Genomic DNA, 12,366 nt, shown 5'->3' on the forward strand with positions numbered 1-12,366 from the left:
TGCAATCATTGCACAAAGCATGCCGTGTCCTCCCAGACTGGCGGGGAACAGCTGGACCCATTTTTTCTCCCCTTCTAACCCAAATCAGCTGGAGATCCCTTTCAAGTTGGAGACGGGGAAAGAAATCCGTTCCTAATGACAAGTCCCAGATTTCCTGAAAGGAATCGTGAGCTGGAGAGGAAAGGAGCAAGGAATCAGCCCCTCCTTCTTCCCCAGGCGACAACGACCACAAAATGCACACAGGCGCAGACACCCTGGATAGTTAAGCAAAAGGGAGCTCACACACTGAAGCAGGCCTGTGGGGGCTAATTGGGGCAAAATTTGAGCCCAGGCAGACCAAACCCAAAGCAGTTTTGTTACCCGAGGCAATTAATCCACCTGCTCCTCAACGTACTGACTACATTACTGAGCATTCTGTGATATTGCAGCAGGCAGCTCAGAGTTCAAGTACACACAACCGTGTGGCAAGTCTGTTTGTTTCAACGCAGGTCTACCCCAGTGTCAAACAGTGGCAGAGTGCCTCCCCCCAACCCAGCTTTTGAGCAAAGGAGGTATTTGTGAGAAGGGAGTGCTATTTCCCCTGAGTCTCTCTCCCCTTCCCCCTCCCCCCCCCATACTGGCCAACATTTTTCTCTTCAGTCAACTGATACCAGAAGTGAGCTCAGATGGGGCTACCATGCATAGGGTGAGAGGCTACAGGAAGATGGGATGGGGAAAGTTCAGCTCACTTCACAGGTGTGGCCTTTACTGCTTCAAAAAGAGCACACTCTGCCCACTTTATTTACTACCAAGTTATTCTTTCTCCACTTAAATCTCAGCTTTCAACCTTATGAGCCCCCAAGGTGGCTTGCCAGAATCATTTCAAACTACTGGAGTAAAACAAGGTAGGCATAAAGACAATTTCTTCTTGGGGCTGAGAAAGATAATAGCATAGTAAATGCCAGACAAGCAGATCAAGAGTTCCCCAAGCAGGGTGCCACCAGAAAAAAGGCCCTGTTATACCACTTAGACACAATTGGGGCAGGTGAGGGTTTTAAAAAACGATGCAGTGCCAGGTTTAGCACTAGGGCTGAGGTGTGCAGGCTACAAGCAACAGCCAGTTTTAACCCTTCTGCCAGTGAACTCTCCCCCCCCCCATCAGAAAACAGCTGGCGCTTGGGAGTTTTGTGGATACTGATGGCAGCAGTTCTCTGTGGTCTCATAGATGGGTCTCTCCTGGAGATGCTGCAGGGTATTGTACCTGGTACTCTTTGCCTGAAAAGCAGATGCTCTGCTACTGAGCCTTGGCCTGTCCCTATTGAATTGAGTAGGACTGATCCAAGCTAGTAATTTGAAGTTAAGTTCTTAACTGTGTGTGCGTGATTTCTCATTTCCCCTCCTCCCTATTCAGAAGCCCAGACAAGAATGCAATTGTAAGGAAATGTCTTTAAGAAGGAGGAGGGAAAGAAAGCTTTGCAGCAGCCTAGAGGGGCACAGAGGGCAAGCATTTACACATCAAAGCCATCACTGGGCAGAGCCTGACCATGTTAAACAGCTGGCTGGTAATCTAGATTCCCCTCCCCACTTCCTTACAGAAGTGGGAGAGGGGAGAAGGGGCACAAGACTGAGATTAGATCTGGAATCCTGGGCTAAACTACTTCTCTATGAAGAAGGAAAATAATCTTGGCACAAAGGTGTGGATTCCTAGGCAGGCTTTCCTCTTGTGTGTTTTGAGAAATAAAGGAAATGCTCTGAACTTCAAGGAGGAAGGACGTTGTCATCAAAGACGCTTGAAAAGAGAGGCTCACCATCCCAAAGTGCTTTTATTATTATTATTATTATTATTTTTAAAGCGCAGCCTGTAGCTGGTGAACTAAGATATCATAAACCGGATGTTAGAAACTGTTGCATTATTATTATTATTTTACATTATTTGGGGGCAGCAGCAACCTTGGCATCTTTCAAGTTTTCCCTTCCCTTTCCCCCCTTACTAGAAACAGTCAGTTCAGTGGGGGGAGAAGCCACTGTCTAGAGGAGCTGGCCATAATGGCTGGGGCTGGTGGGAGTTGTAGTCCAAAACACCTGAAGGGCACCAGGTTGGCGGAGGCTGCTATAGAGAGAGGTAAGGAAGGAGCACACCACATGTTTAAAACACATGACACCCCCCCTCCCCACAAACAAATAATCCTGGGTAACTGTAGTTTGTAAAGGTTGCTGGAAATTGTACCTTTGCGGAGGGAAAACTACAGTTCCATGTGCGTTGAACATGCTTTAAATGTGTAGTGTGGATCTGGTGGTGACTGGAGTTTTGTGTCTTGTGGAAATATGGGGGCAAGACAGCTTGGATCCTCTTCCTTCCAGGGCCATCCTGAGACATTTCGTGCCGAAGGGGGAACAGCCTCCACCCCACCTTGCATACCCTAATTGACACGGGGCACAGCCTTGAGGGAATTTATCCTGGCATGGGCTCTACTGAAATGAAAGGAAGCTGGTCAGACTATAGCTGGAGACATAAGAGCATGGGATCAGGCCCACGGCCCATCTAGCCTAGCATCCTGTTCTCACAATGGCCTACCGGATGCCTGTGGAAAAACCAGCAAGGAGGATCTGAGCCCAAGAGCCCTCTCCCCTCCTATGGCTTCCAGCAACTGGTATTGAGAAGCACTGCTGCTCTAACTGTGGAGGCAGACTATACCATTGCCATCATGCATCCAGTTCTGCATGCTCAGAGGAGGTGAGCAGGGTGGGGAGGGAGCTGGGAAGCTAAATCGTCTCTGTGGAATGGTTGACAGAGTTGCAGAAAAGAAGATGAAGGGGAGACACAGTTCTGGTCACCTCACCTCAAAAAGGATGTAAAAGTTTCCAAAAGGAGCAACTGAAATCATCAAGGGGATGGAGCAATTACTCTGCGAATAAAGGTTGTAGCATTTGGGATTTTATAGTTTACAGAAAAGGCAAGCAAGAGGCAATGTGATGAAGGTTTATAAAAATATGTGCGGCATTGAGAGAGTGGACAGAGAGAAGTTTTTCTCTCTCTCTCCTAACATCAGAACTCGTGGACATCCAGTGAAGCGCAGAGTTAAACTATGAAACTGGCTCCCATGGGAGGCAGTGATGGCCACCAACCTAAAATGGCTTTAAAATAGGTTTAGACAAATTCACGAAGGCTATAACAGAAGGTATGTCCTACCTCCACTGTTGGAGGCAGCAATGGTTCTGAATACCAGTTGTTGGAAACCACAGGCAGGGAGGCGGCTCTGGGGCTTGGGTTCCTCCTTGCTGGTTTCCCCCATGAACCTGTTTTGCCACTGTGCGAACAGGGTCCTGGACTATAGACAGGCCAATGGCCTGACCCATCTTACGTTGCAATCTTCGAATCATATCTGAAAGGCTCTCACACAGAAGCAGACTAGTTCTCTGTGGCTCCGCAGGGTGGGATTAGAAACAGTGGGTCAAGAGCGGCTTGGATAATTGCACGGAAGGAGATTTTGGCCACATTGTAGGAGAAGCTTCCTAAGGGTAGCAGCTGTTCCATACTGGCACAGATCACTGGGAGGGGGGTCGCTCTCCTTCGCCGTAGGTACTTAAGCAGAGTCTGGGCAGCCATCTGTCAGGGATGTTGTGGTTGTATCCTGCACTGTGAATCCTGTATTCAGCCAGGATGGGCAGGCTAGGCAACCTCCAAGGCCTTCCCAGTGGCTCTCTGAGCATCTCTTGTGCAGCAGCCTTTCCTTCTGGAGGGGTTTTTGCCAGAGAAACATCTCACTGGGCTGTGCTTCCTCAGTCAGATCAGAATCCATTACAGTTATATTAGCCGTAGTGGCTTAGTAGAGCCTCCATATTCAGCAGGAGCCTACCACTAAATACCAGCGTCAAGCGACATGTTCAAGATGCAGCCTTCCTGCCCTACTCGTGGGCTGGGAAATAGGGAGGTGGACTTGAGGGGCATTTGTTCCCTTTGCCCCATGCATTCTTAGACTCTAATTTGGACACCCACAATCTGCCTCCTCCTATTTGTGCTGTCATAGAGCCACCTCTAGCCCTGCGCGTCCTAAGCGTGTGAGCAAAGCCCCACTTTCTCTGGCTCTGCTCCCAAGGAAACAATGGCTGGAAGCTCCTTCCAAACCAAAGAGGCCATGGCTGAAAAAGCCCAGGGTGGTGTCCTTAATCGCTGTGTAAACAAACCCTCGCCTGGCATGAGGCAGGAAAAGGCCACGACTTCCTCTGACCTCACCACTCCAGAGGCTGTTGTACAAGATACAGGGAGTTTTTTGAGGAACTGAGAGAAGCTGCGGAGAAGGCAGTCTTAGGGGCTCAGGGCTTTGGAAGGGCCAGCACCTCTGGTTCCCAAGGATAAGTCAAATCAAGACTTAGTGTCGATATGCAAACAGGTGGCGTCTCCTAAAGAGGAGAAGGTGCCTGCTCTGTACCTTCTCTGGTCTTTCTGCTGCTGCACTCAGCCATGGTTTGATGTGTTGTCCAGAACCAGACTTGGGCCTCATCTGCCCTATCTGTTTAAAGCAGTACCATGCCACTGCTTCCTCCATGGCATCCCCCAAAGAATCCTGGGAAGTGCAGTTTGTTAAGGGTGCTGAGAGTGGCTAGGAGACACCCACCCACCGCTCCAAATTCCCCTCACAAAGCTCCATTTCCCAGAGTTCCCTGGGAAGAGGGACTGACTGTTTAACACCTCTTGGAATTGTAGCTCTGTGGTGTGGGTGGGTGGGGAGTAGAGGTCTCCTAACAACCCTCAGCATCCTTAACAAACCACACTTCCCAGAATTCTTTGGGGGAACCTGTGACTGTTTAAAGTGGCATGGTCCTGCTTTAAATGGGTAGTGCAGCTGGGGCCTCACACATGTGTCAAAAGCCATAGATAGCACATGACATTTTGCTGCCTGAGGCAAAAGCAAGACGGCACCTTCCCCTGTTCCACCTGCTTAAACCATTCATGAATGAGACATTGATAGTGGGTGGTCTGATAGAGGTACCCTGCTCTTGATGGGTTAAAATCCCTCTGAAGGAGCAGGCACATAGCTCAGGGGTACTTCTGAATCCTTTGCTGTCACTTGAAACTCTAGTGGCCTCAGTTGATGAAGTACCTTCCATTAGCTTTGACTGCTGGCCCAGCTGTACTCCTATCTGGAAAGGGATAGCCTAATTTCTGGTACCTATGCTCTGGTAATGCCTAGGTTGGACTACTGCAATGTGCTATGTGTAGGGCTGCCTTTAGGTTTGGAAACTGCAGCTGGTGCAAAATTTTGATGGCAAAGACAGACAGAAGCATGGGCCTAGATCAAGTAAAACAACAGAACTATTTAACTGACCAATCACGTCGGTTCTGCCCCCCACAAAAAGCCCTGCCCCCCAAAAAAACTTGGCTACACTCATGGAAGGAAAAGGGTTAAGCAGCCTTATCCATTCACCTCCCCATCCCTCCAACTAGGGCAAGGTGAGGGGTGGGAGTCATACCTCAGTGGCACAACCTTGGCATTGCATGCAAAAATGTCCTGGGTTCAACCCCTAGTGTCTCAAGGGAGCAGGTGCTGGAAAAGACTATTTTTCTGCCCAAGGCCCCCTCTGGAGAGGCCCTGCAGGTCTGAGTAAATAACACCAGGCTGAGTGGGTGAATGGTCGGACGTGGTGCAAGGCAGCTTCCCTAAAACATGAAGTCTCAAGTGCTGATTCCAGTTTAGTTTTAAAAGCGGGGAGTAGGAGAGAAGTTATTATGTACTGCTGAGCATATAAGGTGCCTTTTGGCCCTCGGTGATGTAGACTTAGAAGATAGTTGTGGTGGATGAGTAGAGAACCAAATAAAAACTGCTAAACACTTTGCACATTTTCTTTTTTTTAAATCACTATAAAACTGGCCAAAATGGTAGACTTTGCTCATTTTCAAAGTGGGGAAACAGCACCACCTCTTGAACAGTTTTGCCACTCTCTCACCCGCCCCGAGTCTGGTTAAGTATAAATGCTCAGATCTTAGTCAGTTTGGAGTCACAATGAGAAAGACTCATTCCTGCTTGCGTAGCCTGTGCCTCTGGAGAGTAGCAAAATAGCTGAAACAGGGGGGCTCTCCCCACCTTTTTATGAGGAGCCCTCAAGCTGCATCAAAAGCTATAGATTTAGCAGCTGTGCTCCTGCAATGCTTTTTATTGCAATTATAAAATGAGGAAAAGGCTCTCCCAAATATAATCAAATTGACAAAGTGTTAATTGAGATTGTCCAAACAGAGATAGGTGACGTAATTAGGCTGATCTATACACACACCAGCTAGGAATCACTCAGGGGCCCAAAGGCCCCTCTCTGGGAGCAGTGGGGAGAAAAGGACACATCAGAGAACAGCAAGGTTTGCAGAATGGTACAGACTGCAGCAGAGTACATTACACAATTAATTCCTGTCAAAGCAAACCCAAATACAACTATTTTTACAATTTTACAGGCCCCCATCAGTGTTGGCAACCCGCTGATTGATGAAGGCACACCTGTTTAGGAAAGCAATACCCCGGACATGAACTTCTGGTTTTATTATTCAAACTGTTTTAACTGCGATGCTTTATAATTTTTTGTTTTATTGTGCATTGCAACTAAGGATGTTACTGTGCATTTTAATTAAAGATTGATTCTATAGTTGTAAACTGCTTAGAAGCCTTTTTTTATTATTATTGCATTTATATTCCACCTTTATCTCCAAGGAGCTCAAGGAGGCATGTCCATAGTTCTCCATCTCCCCATTTTATCCTTGCAGCAACCCTGTGAGGTAGGTTAGATGAGTGACTGGCCCGGATTCACCTGTTGAGCTTCCTGGTTCAGTGGGGGCTTAAATCTTCGTCTTGCCCAGGTCCTACTCCAACACTCTAACCTCTACACCACACTGGCTCTCGAATTTTGACATACAAGTGGCATATAAATTTATTATTATTAACTATAATAATTAATTAATGCTTATAAATGTAATTATTATGATTAATAATAACAACAATCACTGCGAACAAGAGCTCACATTGCGCCAGAGCCTAAACTAAAGCGTGAGACAGCAGGTACAGAGTGCTGCTCTCCCAGTTCAAAGGTAATCAAAGCCCAACACACAGACTACTGGGGACTGTGGCCTGCTTAAGGGTGGTGCTTTTCATGAAGTCTCTACTTAACAACAGGCAGAACAATCCTCAGTCCTGCTGCTGGCCAAGGAGGAAGGAGTCAGCAGGTTTTCCTACCCTTTTGTTTCTGCTGCACCAGCTCCAGGATCAGGCCCCTCAAGGAACCTGAAGCCTGCAGCAGTAGTTTCTGCATTTTTACACTAGTGAGTGACCTGCCAGTGCTAAGCCCCAAGTAGGGGCTCTGCCATATCCTAATTTCCTCCAAAGGCAGGGACCAGGGGTTAGGATTGCACTGGTAATCCTGGGGGTGGGGGTTAGTAGGATCTGCTTTAAGTGCTAGCATGGAAACAAAGTTGAAAAGTGCAACATAAAAATACCCAGAATAAAGGAGAAAGACACTAGCACTTCCCCCGCCCCCAGTAAGAATCTATAAGCATCAACACATTTAAATTAATACACGAAAGCAAATTTACAGGCCACCTTGGAAGTTTAGTAGACCCAAAGTGAGATGAAAATGGGGGGGGGGTGAAATCAGATGCCCACATAAACACACACACACACACATATATTACTGGGCAATTAATGCAAAATTTCACCGGGATATTCAAATACATGTTATCCAATTGTTATGGAGTATCAAAAGCACACTTTCAGAGCCGAAATAGCTTCTTTTTTTAAAGAGCTAAGCAATATAAAAAGCAGCCAACATGTGATGGGGAGACTTGTAGGGCATGTATCAGCTTGGGGAGGAGTGGGGACTTTTCCATTCTGAAAACAATGCTGGAGAATGAAAGCCACCACCCCTCAACACTGTGGCTCTCACACACATCCCAGGCTACTATTGCTTGAAAAAAAACAAAGTAGGGTTTTTTTTGGGGGGGGCACATCTAGTTTGGCCCTAAGGCATAGTGTTATAAGAAGCATATTACCAATGCCCGAAGTTAACAGAAGGGTTTAAGGAACTGCAAAGCTTAACGGTTAACAAGACAAAGAGAAAATGAGATCTCAATGGAAAACAACCCAAAATCTTACATTGGACTGCTGGTGCCATTGACTCTGGAATATAGCTATAATGGAGAAAACTACGCATAATCTGAGATTTCAACAAGGACTAGAAGCACCAGACACTTTTTATATGGCTTGACATTCTGGTGTTATGCATACAATGGAACCATCATTTTCAAGGCAACCCTTTTGCAAGCCTGGCAAATCTGGAATTATACTTGATAATTAGATAATGCTGATGTTGTTTACTTGGACTTTGTTATTTTAACTTATGTGCAACTGTACTCATTTTACATGCTCATTTTATAGTTTGCTTTTGCTCTTTTGATTTTCCTCTTTTATAACAATTTTCTTTGTTTTATATACACTATAAAATGAAATAAGAAATATTCACAAAAAGAAAGAAAGACAATGAGATGCTGAGAAAACTGTGAGCACTTTGTTCAGGGTTTTTTTTGGGGGGGCAGGGAAACCTGCATTGGGAAACTGATTGAAAACAATTAATTTTCATTACTGTAGGCATTAAGCTGTTAAACCGCAGAGATTTGGAGGCCTTGTACAAATCGATGCTTATACAGGATCAGTTTCGCATGGATGAAAGACACAGCAATGAAATCAAACTGTAAACTTCCAAGGCCCTACCTTTGACTTCCCAGTCATCTTCTTTAAGAAGCTGAGGGTCCGCCCCAGGGTGGTCCCCTCCCTCTGCGGGTGCACCTGGTCTTCGGCCTCCACCGTGGTGGCGTCCAGCCGCCCGCAGCTCCCAGCGCCGAAGCTGAAAGCATGGAAAAAGTGAGAAAGGAGGAAGGTAGCAAAACAAGCACACACTCACTCACTCACTGGTACCCAAGCCAAACAATCCCCCTTTTTGTTGTTATTGTTTCTAGGCCAGGAAGTAGGGAGGGGCCGGCTCCCTTGGCGGCCCCCAGTGACCTCAGAGGGTGGCTGCTCCTATTCCCGGCTGGGGAGAGGCAGCACAGAAGCATCACTGTTTGCTTAAGCTCCACTAGCAGAGAGCAGAAAAGAGGCAGGCTGCACATCATCACCTGGGCCATGAGCAGAGATTTCAATGCCCCAGAACCTCTCACAGGCAGCGAGGCTCCCCCTCTGGTCCCATCTTGGGGTCTCTCCTGAAAAGGACTTCCATTTGTGTGGGAATCGACTGCCACAGAACTTTCACTGCTAATCATAAAAAACAACAACCAGTGCTTGGTGCTTCCCTTTAAAGCCCTAAGTGGCTTGGCATCCAAATTCCTGAAAGCACACCCTTCTGCCCATTCCAGCTTGCTGGCAGCCTCAGATCTTCTGCTGAGACCCTGATCCAAGTGCCTTCCTTACTGGAAGCGCAGGATGCAAATCCCAAAGAGGAGGTCTGGAATAGCATCCCTCAAGAGGCAATCCTGGTGCCGACTTAATGATGTTTTCAGCACTGGGTTAATACATTTTTATTTACATCTTAATTCCCATAATCCCTCACTCTGCTTTGTAATTCTTACCTGCTGTCTTTTATTGCAGATGCTCAGGTGAGTTTCTTACTGTATTGTATTAGGTTAAAACAAAAAAAAAATTCCTTCCAGTAGCACCTTAAAGACCAACTAAGTTAGTTCTTGGTATGAGCTTAGAACTAACTTAGTTGGTCTTTAAGGTGCTACTGGAAGGAATTTTTTTTTGTTTTGACTATGGCAAACCAACACGGCTACCTATCTGTATTAGGTTAGTTATCTATATCTGTTTTGATTAAACTGATTAAAGAGCCAGAATGGTTTTGTGGTTAGAGTGTTGAACTACTAGGACCTGGGAGAGATCAGGGTTCAAATTCCCGCTCAGCCATGAAGCTCACTAGATGTGACTTTGAGCTCAGTCACTGCCTCTCAGCCTAACCTACCTCACAGGATTGTTATTGGGATTATATGAGGATGGGGAGAACAATGTACATCATCTTGAACTCCTTGGAGAAAAGATGGGATATAAATGCAAAACAGCAACAACAGTCTGTCTCAAAAGTCAAAGCTGGGGTAACATATATAGTAATAATCTTATTATTATTTGTATATTATGAAGAGAACAGTATGTCTACCCCCTTTATATATTCTGGGGAAAAGTAATAGTGAACTTTATTTATTTAGCACATTTGTATCCCACCCTTCAGCCAAAAGGGCTCCGACAGCAACTCACATGCAATCCCTATCCGCAGGCTTACAATCTAAAAAATGTGGCATGTAAGGAAAAGGGACGGGGAGGGAAGAGGAAAATCAAAACCAAAACTCAGGCACCAGTTTCTGAACAGCTGTTCCTATAGTGCCCAGCTGGCACAGTTTAGGGGCAGGAGGTGCCTGGTAGAGCTGCCACAACAGAACTGATAGAGCAAACTCTGCTTCCCAGTTCTCCCACTGCTGGAAAGGCAAGACACAGCTCCTAAAAAAGCCAGCCCATGGAATAGCAGAAGTCCTACTAGATGAGTCCTGGTAATGAAGATGGGAATGCGAATTGGCAGGGGCAGCGATGGGGAAGAACGGACACATTCTCAAATAGTGGGATGGAGGGTGGGGGAGACTGTACTCTGAATTTATAGAGAGGATGGTGGTGATAATGTGTGATTGAGAATGCTGGGGTTTTTAATGGGACAGCCCCCTGACCTCTCCTCCATCTCTTGTCTTTGCCTTCTTCAGCATAAGTTAAGCCCTCTGTGCCAGAAGGTATTTTTAATATGTATGTTTTGTTTGATTTAAGAATTTATAAACTGCTTTATATAGACTAAGCAGTCAAGAAGAATATATAAAACCAACCAACCAAATAATAGAACAAAATGACAAAGCTTTAATAAAAAGTCTTCCTGTGAATTGGCTGCAAACTAAGAACAGCAATTCAGCCGGTGGAAGGCCTGAGTTAGGTGCTTCTTTTTTAATTGTTTTATTTAACCCAATGTTGACATGCTCCATATCCAAATGTTAAAATTTATGGGGCAAGCAAGTTTGCTTATTGGGGCTGGGTATTTGGTGAAAACTCCACTTTGGATCTTGTCATTCTCTAAGCTGCATAACAAACAACACATGGTCAAGAGTTGTCTGGGGTACAATTTTCTCATGTTCAGTGCCTGTCTCTTCTTTAAGTTGTCCCCCTTTTACAATTCTGCCTATGCCTCAGGACGTGTGTCAGAAAGCTCTCCCCCCTCGGGAGGGGCAGATTAGTCAATTTCAATTACTTTCTGCTTCTCATTTTCCCAATCTTAAATGCAGTTCTCCACATTTCCAGTTTGTATTAAAAAGTCCTCAGGAAAACCCATCACACTTTTACTATGGTTTCTCCTAATAGACACATTTTTATATGCAAATTTGCCAAATAGACACATTTAGCAAAGCAATTTTCCTAATGCATTGAAAACAGGGGTGGGGAAGTTATTTTTGCTCCCAAGACCATATCCTTATCAGGATTGACTTTGCAGGCCAAATTTGACTGGCCACTGACCTGTCAATCCTGTGATACCGTTATGATGCCACACGATTGCCGGGCAGGTGAAGCTGCCAGCACCCTCCTGTCAAAATTATTCATGCAGCTTTGCAGGTCTTCCCACGCTTCCCCCTTAAACCCAGTACTGGGGGCTTAAAAGAAGAACACAGGGAGATTTGCAAAGGCAACCACTATAGAGCAGTCTGTCTTAAAGCTGTAACAGGTCTTTTGAAGTAGCCTCTAACCTGTTCTTCTAAGGGGGAGGTTGCTTCAAAGTGTGTACAGTACAGTATTTGCCAAGCACTTTAAGACAGGATCGACTGCTTGTGCTCCTTTCTTTCTCTCTTCCTCTTAACTCTAGGGAGAAAGGTGTTTTTGCAAGCAAAGGCAAGGATGGGTGGGTGTGTCTCCCATGCTCTGCTTTGCTTGCAAAACACTCCCTTTAAGGTCAGAGTAAGATGTGGACATAGAAGGGAAGAGGGAGGAGACCGGCAGTGACTTCTGTGAGTCTCCTGTCCTTTTAAATCCCTAATCTTACAGTGATCTCTAATCTCCATTCACCAGCAGATGAGCGGAGATTAAATCCTACTGTTAGGCGTTGGGATCCAATGCAAGATTAAATCCTGCCCTCCTGCCCATCAGCTGACATCACTGGCGATGTCAGCTGATGGGAGTGGTTTGGGGAAAACAGCCTAAAAGGGCCAAAATGGAGGTCCAAGATAGGTCCATTTGCCATAAATTCTCCACCACCGATTTTAAAAGTTTTTTAAAACATTTAATACAGTATCTTTAAAAACTCAGTGTGGTATTCACTGTGTACAATGGAAAAACAATTTGC

General features: G+C 45.8%; 1 protein-coding gene across 4 annotated transcripts in view; it reads right to left on the reverse strand.

Moving 5' to 3' along the window:
• The window catches only part of ARHGEF2 (Rho/Rac guanine nucleotide exchange factor 2), a 96,956-nt gene that overhangs the window by 68,405 nt on the left and 16,185 nt on the right, over nt 1-12,366 (reverse strand). For all 4 annotated transcript variants that reach the window (XM_081892992.1, XM_081892991.1, XM_081892993.1 and 1 more), the window contains one exon: nt 8,724-8,856. In XM_081892992.1, coding sequence (XP_081749118.1) covers nt 8,724-8,856 — 133 coding nt within the window. The remainder of the gene's footprint in view (nt 1-8,723; nt 8,857-12,366) is intronic.

This window comes from Podarcis melisellensis, assembly GCF_964234715.1.
Source record: "Podarcis melisellensis genome assembly, chromosome: 16".
In the NCBI taxonomy this organism is placed as follows: Eukaryota; Metazoa; Chordata; class Lepidosauria; order Squamata; family Lacertidae; genus Podarcis; species Podarcis melisellensis.